At 38.8% G+C, this 15,908-nt stretch overlaps 1 protein-coding gene across 7 annotated transcripts in view; it reads left to right on the forward strand.

Annotated features, from left to right (window-relative positions):
* Window positions 1-15,908, forward strand: part of TRIO (trio Rho guanine nucleotide exchange factor) — a 265,761-nt gene that overhangs the window by 158,320 nt on the left and 91,533 nt on the right. For all 7 annotated transcript variants that reach the window (XM_075142475.1, XM_075142469.1, XM_075142472.1 and 4 more), the window contains 9 exons: window positions 45-236; window positions 1,432-1,581; window positions 3,050-3,164; window positions 7,983-8,098; window positions 11,341-11,463; window positions 13,257-13,451; window positions 13,563-13,678; window positions 14,238-14,304; window positions 15,087-15,196. In XM_075142475.1, coding sequence (XP_074998576.1) covers window positions 45-236; window positions 1,432-1,581; window positions 3,050-3,164; window positions 7,983-8,098; window positions 11,341-11,463; window positions 13,257-13,451; window positions 13,563-13,678; window positions 14,238-14,304; window positions 15,087-15,196 — 1,184 coding nt within the window. The remainder of the gene's footprint in view (window positions 1-44; window positions 237-1,431; window positions 1,582-3,049; window positions 3,165-7,982; window positions 8,099-11,340; window positions 11,464-13,256; window positions 13,452-13,562; window positions 13,679-14,237; window positions 14,305-15,086; window positions 15,197-15,908) is intronic.

Consider the following 15,908-nt stretch of genomic DNA (forward strand, 5'->3'; position numbering starts at 1 on the left):
GAACTGAAATGTTCCGCTGAACTCCTGAATTTTCACCTCGTCAGAAAACGCATCAAAGTGCCCTGCAGGTTCAGCAGAAGGCAGAGGCAATGCTGCAGGCTAATCACTATGACATGGATATGATCCGGGAGTGTGCAGAGAAGGTTGCTTCCCATTGGCAACAATTGATGCTGAAGATGGAGGACCGTCTCAAGCTTGTGAATGCCTCTGTTGCCTTCTATAAAACTTCTGAACAGGTACAGAAATGCTACGTGATCTCTCTCTGCCTTGGTTAATTCTTCAGTGTGGCATAAAACAGCATTACCTAAAAAAATGGTTGACTAGGTTTGATTATACTTACTAATTTGTTAACAAGTGCAGTTATACAAAAAATGCAAAAAGCAAATCCTCTTACCAGCTTCCTTAGAAAGAGAAACCATGTGTTGCAGCCTTTCAGTATATACAGTGGTTTTATAAGACAAAGGCTTTTTACCAAGGCCTGTAGTGACAGGACAAGGGGCAATGGTTTTAAACTGAAAGAGTTTACACAAGAAAGAAATTTTTTCCCATGAGGGTGATGAGACACTGGAACAAGTTGCCCAGAGAAGCTGTGGATGCTCCATCCCTGGAAGTACTCAAGGTCAGGCTGGACGAGGCTTTGAGCAACCTGATCTAGTGGAAGATGTTCCTGGCCATGGCAGGGGGGTTGGACTAGATGATCTTTAAAAGTCCCTTCCAACCCAAGCCGTTCTATGATAAATGAGTAGTAGACAAATTGTACTAAGAGACTACAGTGTAATTGGTCTGGCTACACTTGCTTCAATTAGCAAACTTCAAAGAAGGTACATTACCAAAGTGCAGTGGTTATTGGTGAAGACTCAAATCTTCATCTGCCTCTTCTATCGCTGTCCCCTTTAATATTCCTCAGATTCTTATTTTTAATTGAGAAAAGTCTTCTAAAACATTTTCAAGATGAAACACACTGTACAAGTGCTTAGTTGGATTTCTGCTTGTCTCAAGAAGTTTTGCTTAAACCATAAACAAGTTACACAGAGGTTTTAATGGAAGTACCTCAGATGGCTAATTCTGTGTTTTGTGTGGGAGTCAGAGAAAAATCAGCTTCATCCTACTCATCTGCAGAGAAGTTAGGGGGAAGGTTGGCAAGGTTGCTTCCTCTGCAATCATATCTTAAGCCCATCCTGAACTATGCAGTCACAGAGGCGGAGAAAGATGAGAAGCTTTAGGGATAGCCTTCTGAGCAATTCCACGTAAGCAGGCCAATGGTTGCAAACCTACAATCAAAGTTTGTTGACTTCGCTTAAGTCCCAGTCAAAACATGTCAGAAGCTAAGGTACATGTAAGGGGTAGATTGGGTTTCCATTTTTTTTGGCTTGAATTTGGAATTTTTGTCCTACTGAATTATATTCGAGTTGGACTCCTTCTTCCTGATAGGTGTGCAGCGTGCTGGAAAGCCTGGAGCAAGAATATAAGCGAGAAGAAGACTGGTGTGGGGGAGCAGACAAACTGGGTCCCAACTCTGAAACAGATCATGTTACTCCCATGATAAGCAAACACCTGGAACAGAAGGAGGCATTCCTAAAGGTAGGGTTTGCTATTTTTTTGTGGTCTTCTGTGTTTTGGAAAGTATGCAGTCAAACACTCACTCTTACAGTGCTGAAATGTATGTGAAAAGCAACAGTGCCCATTCAAAAGCTACAGGTATATCCCAAACTGCAAAGATGTGGGAAATGGCACATTAACTGCTTCTGACAGTGATTAGGAGAATACTGCCAAGTGCATAGAATTGTAGCCAATTTTATAAATATATTTCCTGTTGAACTTCAATAGATGTCAGGTCTCCCACTGTGACTGAAGAGGAATTGCGAATCACTGCTTTGAGCAACTGTCATTCTAAAGAATGCTTAAAGGCTGTTGCTTTGGAAGAGGAGTGACAGTCACATAGTGCCATTGCTGCCTGTGCATCAGAGCAGCTCTCAGATGTACTTGGACTACAGTAGAGTACGGAAGGAGGAGATTGCTAGACAAGCATCTGGGAGTAGTTGGGTTTGTGTAATAGTCTGCAGATAAATGAAAAGTTTTCGTTCCAACCGATGTCCTAGTGAAGAGGGTTATTGGTCATACTGAATAAATGTGTAACGGATGCTTGCAAAGCAGTGTAACCAACCCTGTAACCAAAGGCTTTTTCCAGCATCACTTTGAAAGATGTCAGAGTATAAAACTTAGTTTTATTAAAAGCCTTTTTGTTCTCAGCGCACAGATGAGAACATTCAAAAATGTATTAGCATAGCTCTAAGTATACTGTGAAATAGATCTTTCTGCAGCTGGCATGTGAGTTTCCAGTCTTTGTGCTAAAAGAATTTGAGAAATGACTTAGTGTCTCTGTTACTGGAGCTAACCATGCTACCTTTATCTAACCTTTCAAAGGAGCATTTCATGTTCTGCTTATTAAAAATAAGGCAGCCAGCCCATATGTAGTACTTGGTGTACTAAGCTGAATAAGGCAGCTGAGCTGAGTGTTGGCGATACAGCAGTGAGGACTGAAAGCTCTCAAGGCCTTGTCTTAATATTTTAAGGGCATATCTTAATGTTTTAGCACTTTTGGTTTCACTTCAGTGGAGTGTTTGCTTTTTGTTTAAAGTAGCGGTGGATGTTTTGGAATATCCAGGTGATTACATGAGCATGTGCACTCTGTTTACACAATAAATAACTTCAAGCGGCACATGGCACATACACAAAACAAACTTTTCTGACCTCTGAGTCATGCTGAAAGCTCTAGAGCAGGTAATTGCTTTTCAAGGTCTTCAGATAAAAAGTAATAGTATTTTGTTTAGGTTTTTTTTCTGCCGGATAAGTAAGGATTAATTGTTATTTATTGGGAAAACTATTTTAGTGCTGGGGTTGGCTTACTTGTAGAAGGATTTAACAAGCAACGCTTTTTAAAATTGGAGAAGGTGGGAAATGCACAAGAGGGGGATGAGGAAGGTCCTTCATCTTTTTCTGGATGTATATGTGAGCATCTTCAAAAAAAGTAATACCGCTGACTCTCTAGGCTTGCACGCTGGCTCGGAGGAATGCTGATGTCTTCCTGAAATACCTGCACAGGAACAGCGTAAACATGCCAGGGATGGTGACACACATCAAAGCACCTGAACAACAAGTCAAAAGTAAGGGGTTTCTTGTTCTTTTTTTCTCCAAAGAATGTGATCATCATGTGTTGTGCTGTGTGTGATCATGGGGGAGTGAAGCCTGCCCAAGTGGAAAGGGTTCTGTCAAGCTTAACAGGAAATAATTAAAATTGCTCGCACACTTTGAAGGAGCTGCCAGTCATCAAATTCTCTCATACCCAAATGAAGTTGCTTTGAATTCATTTATCTCCTGCTTACACTTAATCTTTCAATTTGAAACTCAGATGTGCTGCTTTTGTTCAGAGAATGAGATAGTAAACTTCCACATGATAATGTTTGGTCTGAAGCCAAATGGGAGCTGATCACTGAAGCTTACTCAGCGTGTTAGTGTGGTGCGTTCTGCGAGCTCCTTGGGAGTGCCAGAGTGATACAAGATAATCCCTTGAATGATGCCCTTGGACCCTTCATATAGTTGAATCAGTATTAAAAAACTTCATGAAGTATAGGATAACTGACATCATGTTTAAATTAGATGTGTAGATAGGCAGTAGCTGAGATGAGGTAGGAAAGAACTAATACATGGGGCTTGGGTTTTGCTGTGATTAATTCAATGTAGTGCAGCTTTAAGGTGTAACATGCACTGTGGGGAATGGAGTAGAGAGAGAAATCTGTAGGGCTTTCAGGGACAAAAAGGCAGAAGTTAATAGGGTATGATAACTGATGGGTGAGGTAGCCAGAACAGAAATCAGAGAGAGAGTCAGAAATAAATATTGCATTTTACTCATTTATTTGCCAGTTGTATTCTGCTTGATGCATTTTGAAGCTGTGACTGAACTCAGACCATGCTACAGACTCAAAACCAGAGAAGTCTAATTGTCTAATTAATTGCTGTTTGCGAGGATGGAGCCAAACACGGCAATAGGACCCAAGGAAAAAGTTGCAGCAAGGAACATTCTGAATGGATATAAGGAGAAAGTGTTACAGCAAGAGTGAGAAAGCGCTGAGTAGAGCAGGTAGCCAAGAGAGGTAGTGGAATCTCTGCCCTTGGGAATTTTTAACACTCAGTTGAACAAGCCCCTGAAAAACTTAGAAGTTAGTCCTGGTTTGAGAAGGAGATTGGAACGGATGGCCTCCAGAGGTCACTTTCACTCTAAAATATTTGATGACTCTATCAGAAAAGGACATGCTCGCTGCTTCGCTTTACTACAAGGGGAAAACAGTTTGTATTAAACTTACCCATGTATCTGACAGTACTCAAATTGAAAATCTCCCTGTATTGAATTTTTTGTGTTGGAAAGGTAATAGGGTATTGGCCATACTTTTCACTCTAAGGAAATAATTGGATTGTGGCAGTTGAAACTTTAAGCATGTAGAGCTAAGACAAGGGATTGTTTTTCCTCTGTCCGCAAGGTATCAACATTTCTAGAACTGTACAAGGCAAAAACTCAACACAAATGCTGGCAGTATCAATAACTGAAGAAGTGTTGCTGACATTTGTCACTTAGCTATTCTCTTAGTAGCAGACAAAGAAAACAAAGCAGTAGCAAGCAGGAAGTTGTAGCTACCACACTTACTGAGTATAAGAAAAAATGTTAGGACTTTTAGACAAACTTTTTAAAAACTCAGTTTTGAAAGCTGTGTAAAAAGTCATTCTGAGAAAGGTAAATGTGTTCAGATGAGGAAAGAGTAGAAAAGTCTCTGCTAATGTCCTTAAGAATAATTATATGTCAGAACCGTAGTGCTATGCATATTCTGTGTATGTTTAAAATCCTGGATGAGTGATACATGTTTAAAGAGCAACAAACAAAGCAACAAAAATCTCCGAGCAGGAAGAAAATAAGCTATGTGCTCTAATGCTTTTCCCCCATAAGCCATGTAATACATGCTTCTGGAAATTAAACATGAGTCAAGGTAGAACTAGCAAGGACTCCTTCCTTTTAGGTCTCAATGGTATGGTGGTAGCTTACCAAGTGATTTAAAAGTTCACTCTGATCTTCCTGTTCAAATAGGCATATAAGGAAAAAAATCTCTTTTCTAAATAGGTAGAGAAGAAAAATAATAGAGTGTGCATTTCATTTTGGTGAAACAGAAGTTACATGTGTTCTGCTGGACCATTACACACTCATACTCAGGTGTGTGCTTGAAACAGTGTGTCAGACTGTGGTCAGTATATTGTATATAAATGAACATTTTAAAAACTTGAGTAAGCCTTGAGTTTCTGCAGAACTGCTGAACATTTTTCAAAAACCTCATTCAGTGGCATACTCGATCCTTATTCCCAGCTGCAGATTATGATATCTAGAAAAGCAATGTTTTAATGTAGGCAAAGTTTAGCTAAGCACATGCTTCATGGGAAACAAGAATCACAGTGGTACTGAACTCAGAGGTGTCCTTCTGTCCCTTCATACCAGTGTAAATAATTTCCTTGGCCTGCAGTTAAGAGTATCCAAATACTGCATCGGACACCGTGCCAAAGCTGAATTTTAGGAAGGAGTTGTGGCCTGGAACTGTGCCGTGGCAGGTGGATTCAGTCGGTGACAATTGCTGTAAGCTCAGAAACAGAGCATTTTCATCTTCGCTTCTGCTGCTAATTTCATGTGCTGCTTTCTTACCTCTGTCTCTGCTGTATGAGTTGTGACTGAACATAGTGCAGGAACTTGTCTAGTGGTGCTCATATTTTTAGGTAGGTTGACAGAGTGCAGGATGCATAGAGACAGCTGAAAGCGCTCTGAGCCGGGAGAATAAGCTGGAAGTTTAGGAAACAATCCTAACAAATGTTGGAATCAAAGAAAACAACAACAACAGGGACTATAGTTCAGAAGAGTTGAGATAGAGCTGCTCCTCTAAACCTAGTATTAAATGTTGATGTTCTATAACTTTCTTTGAGTATTTTATAGAATTTTTTTTTTCCTCTTCCTTGTCAGCCCAAGAAATTAATGGCAATAACACTAACAGTGCCCAGCCAAATGTCTCTCACTGGCTTGCCATCTGTATCTCATGTCCTGACAGGACAAATGCTGTTCCAATTAGCTAAATTCACCTTGCTTGCTCTTTGTCAGAACTACTTCGCTTGCGTCACTATGAAGATGTCTCTTTTTATATGGTGTGTCCAGTTGGGTGTATTGCATTGTATAATGATAGTCGTCTGTGTGTCTGCCCCTGCCCCCCCCCCCCCCCCAAAATCTGGCATATATTCTGAGCAAGCATTTTAGAGGTGACGTAAGGCAGAAATAAAACTGAGAAAGCAGGTGAGGCTCATAGCAGATCAGCTCATGGCTTGGCTAAGGGACAGATCGGTTGAGGCATATTTAAGGGTAGCCTGCCTAGCAGGAAGAAAACCTTGGCTGCAGTGACCAGATTACGCTGCAGTGACCAGATTACAACCAAAAGCAAGTCCTGGGTGATCTCAACACTCTGTGGCAAGTGGGAATACGGTGCTTCCAAGCAGGAGGATGTTGGCAGCGATGCAGACAGGTTTCATAATCCTCAGGGAGTCTGTGACGAGTGGTTGTAATTGGTCCCAGATCACTGATAGAGAGAGGTGGTTTTCCCCTCAGGCTCCCTTTATTTGAGCTTCTCTGTCAAACTGTTTCTTGGAGTTGTTAGGTTTTGGGGTGTGAGGCATGGTGGACCTGCACAGTGGGGCAGGGGAATGCAGAGGCATTAAGAGGCCTAGCACCTGAGAGCCTCCATTTGTAATTATGGAAACTAGCCAGCTCTAGGTGTAAGTAGAGAAGCAAGTAAAGCATTATTGTGAATAATGAGCCTTTTTTGTGCTCTCTTCTGCTTCTGGTAGACGTCCCCTTGGGTTCTTTGCACTTCTGACAGAATCACCTGGCAGAGACGTCAGGTGTCCCCATTTCGATGTATTTCAGTTTGCCATCTAGGTTTGCAGTAGCTACAAAGCTGGCTGCTGCTCTGGAAGAAGCAGTGGATGAAGTGAGCTTCACAAGAAACTGCTAGGATTTCTTTGTTTGAAGAAAAAAAGCAATAAACATTAAAGAAGCAGAGTTCAGGTAAAATCTTCTGCATATTGTAAGCAGAAGGTCTTTGCCATCTGGGAAGAATTTATAAGCCAGACAGGTGGAATTGCAGGTTAACGGCGGAATTTGGATGTGACTTCCCAATGGCAGAGAGTTTCTGATACTCAGGAATGGAATAACAAATTGTGGAGTTAATTATTTGATTACCTGGAAATTCTATCAAGGTTCAATGAACACTCATATTTGAACAAGTCATTTTACTCAATTATACTGCTGTTGGTTTTGTTGGGTTTTTTTTAAGGGGAATTACAAACTTAGAAATTTTGTGTGGTTTTTATTACTTCAGTTCCTGTACATTCAATATCTGCTTATGTTGCATTTGTTCTTATAGTGACCTAAGATTATGTATTTGCCCATATGTATTAAATTATTAAAATATTTTATAGGAGACTGGTATATTCAGAAAAGTTATTTTTTTGTTATGATTAATATGAGATGTTAAGCATGTTGTGATTACCTGTGCATGCTAGTTCTTTCTGAGGAAACCCTATCAAGAATCATCTTTATCAGACTATTTCAATTATGTTATAAACAGTGGCAGTCCCCATATGGAAAATATTTGAGAGAAAAAAGGTGTTACTAGTAAGTTTTAATTGCATCTCTAGTTTCTTTAACCAACATTTCTATAAATAATAATGAAACAGGAACACTCTGTGTTTCATGAATATCAGGGAAAAAAGCAAAACAAAGAGTAACAGAAAGAGTAAGTGTATTGTAAATTCTACAATATAAAGTACTTTATTCTGCTGATTTTAATGTGATATTTCAAAATTGGTTGTCATAACCTCTGTTTAAACTAATTTTGTTTCTTCAGATATCTTGAATGAACTCTTCCAGAGGGAGAATCGTGTGCTGCATTATTGGACCATGCGTAAAAGACGTCTTGACCAATGCCAACAGTATGTGGTGTTTGAAAGAAGTGCCAAACAGGTGAGGGTTTTATATAAAAATCTGAGGTTTGACATACACTGACTTGTCCCACAATAACAAATTTGCCATTGACTCCAGTATTTCAAATGGCTGAAAGATCAGTGATTAAAATAAAAAGTAAGTTAAATTATTTGCTTTTCCTTTAATACAGAACAACGAAATCTGTTGAGGCAGGGTATCTTTACTGCTGTAACTTAAAGGTAGCGTTTTGCTTCAGCCAGCTTGATCTGGTACTGGTGAATCTCATTTATGCAAGCTTGTGTTTGACCAATTGTTATGCTTGTTAACTTTCACACACACACCTAATTTGACCAGGGAAATAACAGGCAGCAACATTTTTCTCCGATGCTGGGGGAAAAAACATCTAATTAAGTTGATTGGCAGTTCTAGAAACTGACAAGTTGCATAACTCATTAAACAATAATAATGAATGTCTTTGGAAAGTTTTTGCAATTCTGTGTGTACTTGGTTTCATGGTTTCTTGCATGGTAGATCCACCTCTGTGTATTTTGTTGAATTTATCAGTCTGGAAAGAACAGGCAAAAAAAATCCCCTTCACTAATCAAAACACGAGCCACAAAAATAAGTAGGGGGTTCCAAGGCAGAATTATTAACTGGAATGATCTGCAATGGTTTTTTACTACTTTTTTTTTTTTAACTGGATATAAGACAAAGAAAGGAAGCTATCTGTTCCTGTTCTGCAGAAAAGGCCACAACGCCCATAGTGTGAAATATAGTTAGAGCTACTTTAAAGGACTCTAAAAAAATAATTTTTTATTTCTTTCTGACAGCCAATGTAGACAGAGGCTTAAATACTAGTGGTTTGTTTTGATCTCTGAAAGATTTCTAAAGTCTGTCTTTCATGATTTCAGAAAGAAAGTAATGCAAGATAAGTCTTGGAGTGAAGTCAAAGATTAATACCTCTTTAAAACAACAACACCACCTCTTCCCTACCCCGCACCCCACTTTTGGATAACCTTAACTCCAACCTCTGCCAAGCACATGACCTACTCACTTTTGTATAGAGATTACTGACAAACACAAACACTGGAGATAAAGATCTGTCAGCATTTTCATTGTAAATCCCATTTTTCAGCAATCACCAGTTCAGTCATAGTAAACTGTATAGAATTCCACACTGATTAGCCAGAAAATGGAAATGTTACTGTCTTCATTTAGATTTTTGTTTGGAAGTTGGAAGAACCGTTCTTTGTGCTTTTAGAACTTGATGCCCTGCTATGGGAGCGATACCATAGTAGTTTGCGAGGAAAATGGTAGACTCAAATCTAGATTGTCCAGAGCTAGAGGCTCACCTGGTCACTAAATTGATTTCTCCAGTTCTTGTATGGTGATATATGTCTCCAGCATACAGTCCTGATCCTCACATGAAATGAGAGCTGATCTAACCTGTAGGAATTAACATAGAGATGAACTTTTTGTCATGTTGTGGCTCTAGAGAGCTGCCAAAAAGTTATGAAAGGGCAACATTTGGAGAGGGGAAGTTTTTTTGTTTATCGTTTATTCCAGCATTGTGTAATAAACCCACCAAAAAAAGGTGGAGGTTAAAAAGTTAAAAGTGAGAAGTATCAAAATAAATGTTGTTTGTAATATCAGCGATAGCCATGCTGCTTGTCCATATCAGTCTTCTCTTGCAAAGATTGATGTTAGAATGACAAGAGGCATGGTAGAGGTGGTTGGTTGAAGCGTCCCTTTTCTTGACACTAGTCCAAGAGTTGTTGGTTTGTTTCCATCAGCGGCGCTTGACAAGTACAGGCCCATCTCATCAGGCTTGCATCTGCACTAGTATGTGACTAGGCAAATGGCATCCTAGCGTTCACATTAAGTGTTGAATTTTGAAGGCTTTCTAATCACTTTAGGTTTTGTACCAAGAGGCAAAAGCATCCTAAGTGGAAGGAAGAGAATCAAAGCTACTCAGTTACAGCCTTGATGAGCTGAAATTGTTGGTGGAGTTGTTATACAGACGATACCTTTTCTGATTCAGTGTAAGGTTATGCTCTTGAAAAATACATATCTACTGTCCTCCAAGATAAAACTTTTCCTGTTCTTGGTAACATGGATAGATAAAAAGGTAAGCTGAAAGTATGAGGTACAAAAGGAAGAATGAGGACCCACTAGCAATCTACTACTTTTTCTCTTGGGGTGTTACATTTTTGTTTAGTGCTGTATATATTTACTGAAGACACAGAAGATACACATGCATTTAGTAACAAGACAGTTCTAAGCAAGCTGTATTAACTCTTTGAACATCTGATACTGACTTTGTCAGAACCAGGAAGTTTCTAAGTTCATGTGCCTCCTCATACTGCTGTAGTAGCCTGTATTAAGAGCTGCAGAACAACTTGATGATGTCACTCTTCAGTTACAGTTTTTATTTTTACTGTTATGTAAAGGACTCTTTGAGAGGACTCTTCTTTTTTTTTTTTCCCCCAGTAGCCAGAGAGTAGGATTCCTTGCAACCACTGAGTTATGCTTAAAAAGGCAGCAAATAGTATTGTGGGTGGAACATAGATAATAACCTGGATCAGCATGGTTCATAATAGTGAGAGAGTAAGGTACCAGGATGTGGAAGGGAAACAATTTTATATTGCTGTTCTTAGTTCTTGTCTTTTACTACCTGTACATACATTCATTGGTTTAACTGATACATCTCACCATTCCTCCTCTGCTGCAGGTTTAATTTCTAAGAGTACATGTAACTACAGACCATACTTTGTGAGGCTGGAATACATGTCAACTAAAGAGTGAGGTGATAGTTAAATCTTACGTACTTGGAAAGTTTAGCCTATACATTTGGCAGTCTTATGTACATTTTTACAAGTTGAAAAATGCATATTTCTGAGTACAGCTGTCCTGTGTTGCACCAAAAAAGTGATTTTTACTCACTTGGGGAGTATGTGAACAAAAACGTAGACATAGTTTGTTAGAACCTTTTAATAGGGGACTATTATAGTCCTGTAGTAGTGGACTTCCGTGAAGTATTCGGATTCACGTGTCAGTTGTTTTTCTTTAATTCTTTAAGCATTGCTTCTTAGACTAAGTGAATTATTTCAGAGTTACAAACTGTTTGATATTGTAGAGGTATTAGATGGTTGACATTAGTGACATAGAAAAAAATTTACCTGTGGCCAATCTGTGTTTGTGAAATACTGATTAAGATGGTTTCTATTGGCAAAAGTATGTTGCCTTCTCTCTTACTTTTCCTTCATTATTTCTTTATTTAGGCTCTGGAATGGATTCATGACAATGGAGAGTTTTATTTATCCACACATACTTCCACTGGCTCCAGTATCCAGCACACTCAAGAGTTGTTAAAAGAACATGAAGAATTTCAAATCACAGCAAAGGTAAAATAAAGAAATAAAATTATGTAAGATTCAAAAAAACCCAAAACAACCCAAATACCTCCCTCTCTCTCCCCCCCCCCCCCCCCAAAAAAAAATCCAAGGATGTGTCCAGAACCTTAAAAATGTTTTTTAAAAAACCTACCAACCTTGCAGGGCCTTTGATTTCCTCTTTTATATCCTGATGTCTATGGATTACTGCATGTTCATTTAGGATATAAAATACAACAAGGCATATTATTATTCATCTGTGATTTAATTTGAAGACAGTAGAAAAATTAAAACTTTACTTGTTAGGTTACTCATTTAATTAAAGTATTCTGTGATTCTGCTGTAACTTTTTGAGCCATGGCAGCATTATGTTATTGTACATCTCTGGAGGCCTATACAGAGATGTAGATGTCACTTGTGAGGCTTAAAAGTTTTCACGTGTGAAAGACAGACAACCAGTGCGTGACTGAAGTACCTGAGCTTAGGTAACCTCGTCTGTCTCTGTGTTTTGTTTTGTCACCTGTTCAAACTGTCACCTGTTTCCACATCTTGGCTCTCCAATCTTCATAGAGAAATAATAGAGCCCAAGAAAGTAAAAAAGCGTTCATTTGCCTGAAGGACCACCTCAGAAGAGAAGAGACTTGGAGATGGTGTTGGTCATGGGACATGTGGGAAGGGAGAAAAGAGAATGCAGAAAGAACAGAGATCACTTTAGCTTTTCAAACCTGGATTTTCTTCCTTCTGAGTTTTGCTCCAGCCTTTGTTCTGCTGGATCCCTTCCAGCATGCAGAGCACCACTGCCCCCCTTGTTTCCTCTGTCGGTCAGCGGATGACGTGGGTGCCCCTTTTGATGAAAGGATGTTGTTAGTGCCACTCCCTTGGCGTTTCGCTACCTGTTGGGAGGATGTATTAGCCCTTGCTATTTCCATAGTGAAAAGAAATGCTCAGATGAGGGACCATTAGGAAAGGGAAAGAATTTAAAAAAAAAAAAAAAAAAAAAAAAAAAGGACAAACACTGTTGATTTTCCAACTGACATAAAAAAGTCAAGTTCTTATTGACTCTTTTGCTTAACTACCTGTTACCAAGGGCCCTGACAGTAGACTTTACTCTGACATGGTATCAGAGAGAGATGAAGGTATAAACTCATCCATTGTGGATGATTTATGATTTACATGAAAGAAAGTGCATAGTCTTAGGCAGCTTGTTAATTGGGAAAAGCACTCAGTTACAGATTTGGTGGTGGCTACTTGTTTTCTTAGTTTCTCTCAAACAACTGTGTGACAACATAACACAATCTAAAAAAAGATCTAAAGAATATAGTCTTAATCCATTAAAGTGTAAAGCATGTATAACAAGACTTATCTCCATCTCAACATTTCAGTAATGTCTAAAGGAGGTAGATTCTTGACACTGTGGGCCAGGTCCAATACCAGTGCTTCAGTGGTAATGAACAAAATATCCTCTTTGGCATCAAAACCCCTTTGTATTGATGTGAGGAGAATACCCATGCTCTGAAAAACTTGCCTAGCGGAATTTAATCTCTGTTAGATATAGAGCACATTTTTGAAAGAAAAATAAACAACCTGCTTCTAGTCATGTAATAATAAAACCCAAGGAAACCTATATTCATCTTGTGCTATTTTTATTAAGAAAAAGCTATCTGTTTAAAGGAGTTCTGAGAAGAGAGAGGAGGAAGCTACTCTTTGATGGCTTCTCCAACTGCACTTAGTAGCAGGTTAAGCAAAATGACCCCCTTCATGGCAGGTAGAGCTAGTAACTGTTTGATATTTTCCTATTTTCATAGCAAACCAAAGAGAGGGTGAAGTTGTTGATACAGCTGGCTGATGGCTTTTGTGAAAAAGGGCATGCTCATGCAACAGAGATTAAAAAATGTGTCACAGCAGTGGATAAGAGGTACAGAGACTTTTCCCTGCGCATGGAGAAATACAGGACCTCTTTAGAGAAAGCTCTGGGTATTTCCTCTGATTCCAATAAATCGGTAAGAGAAATTTGAGTGTGATGACAGACAAACAAGCTTTGCTTGCATTTGATTTAGCTATTGTTTTCTCCTGTCTCCTTCCTTAATCAATTCTTCCTTTCTTTAATAAAGAGCAAAAGCTTGCAGCTGGATATAATCCCAGCCAGTGTCCCTGGGTCAGAGGTGAAACTGCGCGATGCTGCTCATGAGCTTAACGAAGAAAAACGAAAGTCTGCCCGCAGGAAAGAGTAATAAATTTATTTATTTTTAATAAATGAGCATGCATAAATCAATCCTGATAATGAAACAACTGTCATGGCTTGTCTGGCAGTTTGGAAATTGGATAAATGGTAAAAAGAGAGTGATATTACTCAATAGCTCCTATTGCCTTTTATTCACATACTTGTTCTCACAGATAATTCTAGCATGTCAGAATCTTAAACTTTCAAAACTATGTTAGACTTCTTTTAATGTGTTTTTTTTTTTCTTTTTAGAAATAATGTGAAAAGTGAATAATGTGTAAGGGGAGGAGGGAGGACAACAGTTAAATGACTGTAGCAAGTGAAAAGCATTTGAGAAAAAATTCCATCTCCTTCCCCATTTCTTTTTGCGCTGGTTAGTAATGGAGGGATGTTACCTCTTATGTTTCCTTCATCTGTTGTCTCTCTTCACATTTCAGTTCTCAGATTTTTCTTGCAGCAGTTGAAAAAGCGAAAGCTGATGAGGAGAACGATGTATTCTGGTTGTTATGCATTCATAATGATCTAACAGGCTGAGACTTGATTATTCTTTCTGTTGTCACCTAAGGTTCATTATGGCTGAGCTAATCCAGACAGAAAAGGCTTACGTAAGAGACCTCCGGGAATGCATGGATGTAAGTTTTCTTTTTGTCACTAATCTTTGAAGACGGGATTCAATCCGTTGCTTTTTGTTTCTTTCTGGTTTTAACAGCTGAGCATGATTGGTTTGCAGTCATAGGATCAAATTAAGTATCTTTTCTGCTCTTAAGAAGAAACTTAGCATTACATCTGATAACAGCCACTTCGGAATTCATCCTATATGTTTTGCTTTTGTCAGTACCGAGTTTCAGCATTTGCTCTTTTCCCAATTCATAAATGTGTGGGGTTTTTCGTTTTAGAGACGGGAGGGAAAAAGGAGCGGTTTACTTTATTTGCTTTGCTAGCCATAGAAAAGAGCTTGTTGTTAATTCTCTTGTTATCTGTTACACATGTTCTAGTTGACTAGTTGACTTTTTTGAATAGAAATTCAGAGAGATTCCATGGAAAAGTGCCCAGTAATTGTTATGCTGAAGCAAATAATGTGCAGAGTTAGCTATTGCACAAAGCATGAACTTCTAGACTGCAGACATGACCTTGATAAGGAATATCCTGAAGCATTAGAGGTTGTCAGGAACACTATGCATTTTAAATGATGAAGTCTCAGGGACTATGATAAATTTTCAGTTTTAGAACTTGGATTTTACTGTCAAAATCACAAGATATATTTGACACAACAGGTACTGTCACAATTGGAGATGATGTTGCTGCTGCGTGATCTTTCCCTGATTTCTCTCCAGGAATGCATGCTTACAGACACCTGGGTGCTTCTGTTCAGAGTTTATCATGACTTTTCATGCATCTTTTTTGTTCTGGGCAGACATATCTATGGGAAATGACAAGCGGAGTCGAGGAGATCCCACCTGGTATTGTAAACAAAGAACACATTATCTTTGGAAACATGCAGGAAATCTATGAGTTCCACAATAAGTGAGTGACTTATCTTCCATTTCCATATTACTGCTAAATCCAAATGATGACCTGAGGGATTTCCTAGTGAAAATATTGTGCATATGAATAATGGATGCTTTTCCATAAAAAATCTAAAGGATTTCTTCTCGCATTGCTAAATTGTTTCAGTTGTTGCTTTTTGCAGCCAGGTAGGTACACCATTAAAATTATCTTTTTCAGCCTCGGACATCTTTCAGCTTTTAAAAAATTATCTGGATACATTAAAATTTTGCTGTAGGTTTTCCAGTTGTCCTAAAGAGATGGAAACCACTGAACTCAACAGAATGCACATATAGCACAAGCATCACTTAAGACTCTATCATTCCTTCAGAAGCCTCATTTCTGATTTCCAAGTGCGACTGCTAGTGGGAAAGAGTAGTGCTGCCTCCTCTTCCTTGGCTCTTCGACGCTTCTGTGGAGATGCCCCACCATTGTTATATTTACTTGAGCACAGAGCATGAAAGAGGCTTGTCCACTATGTTTCTTCTGAGTGGAATGGTTCCTAGGCAGAAGTGTATACAGAAGTCTTGTTCTGAATCTTCCGTCTTTGTTAATTCATTGGCGTTTGTATTGGGTTATGATTCTTTTAAGTAATAAAATATACCTAGCATATTCCAGAACCTGATTTTACATTCCTTTGTATGCTTTGTGTTAACTTGAGCATGCAAAAAGCAAGTCACCTCCATTTTTT

This window comes from Calonectris borealis, chromosome 2 (genome assembly GCF_964195595.1).
Source record: "Calonectris borealis chromosome 2, bCalBor7.hap1.2, whole genome shotgun sequence".
NCBI lineage: Eukaryota > Metazoa > Chordata > Aves > Procellariiformes > Procellariidae > Calonectris > Calonectris borealis.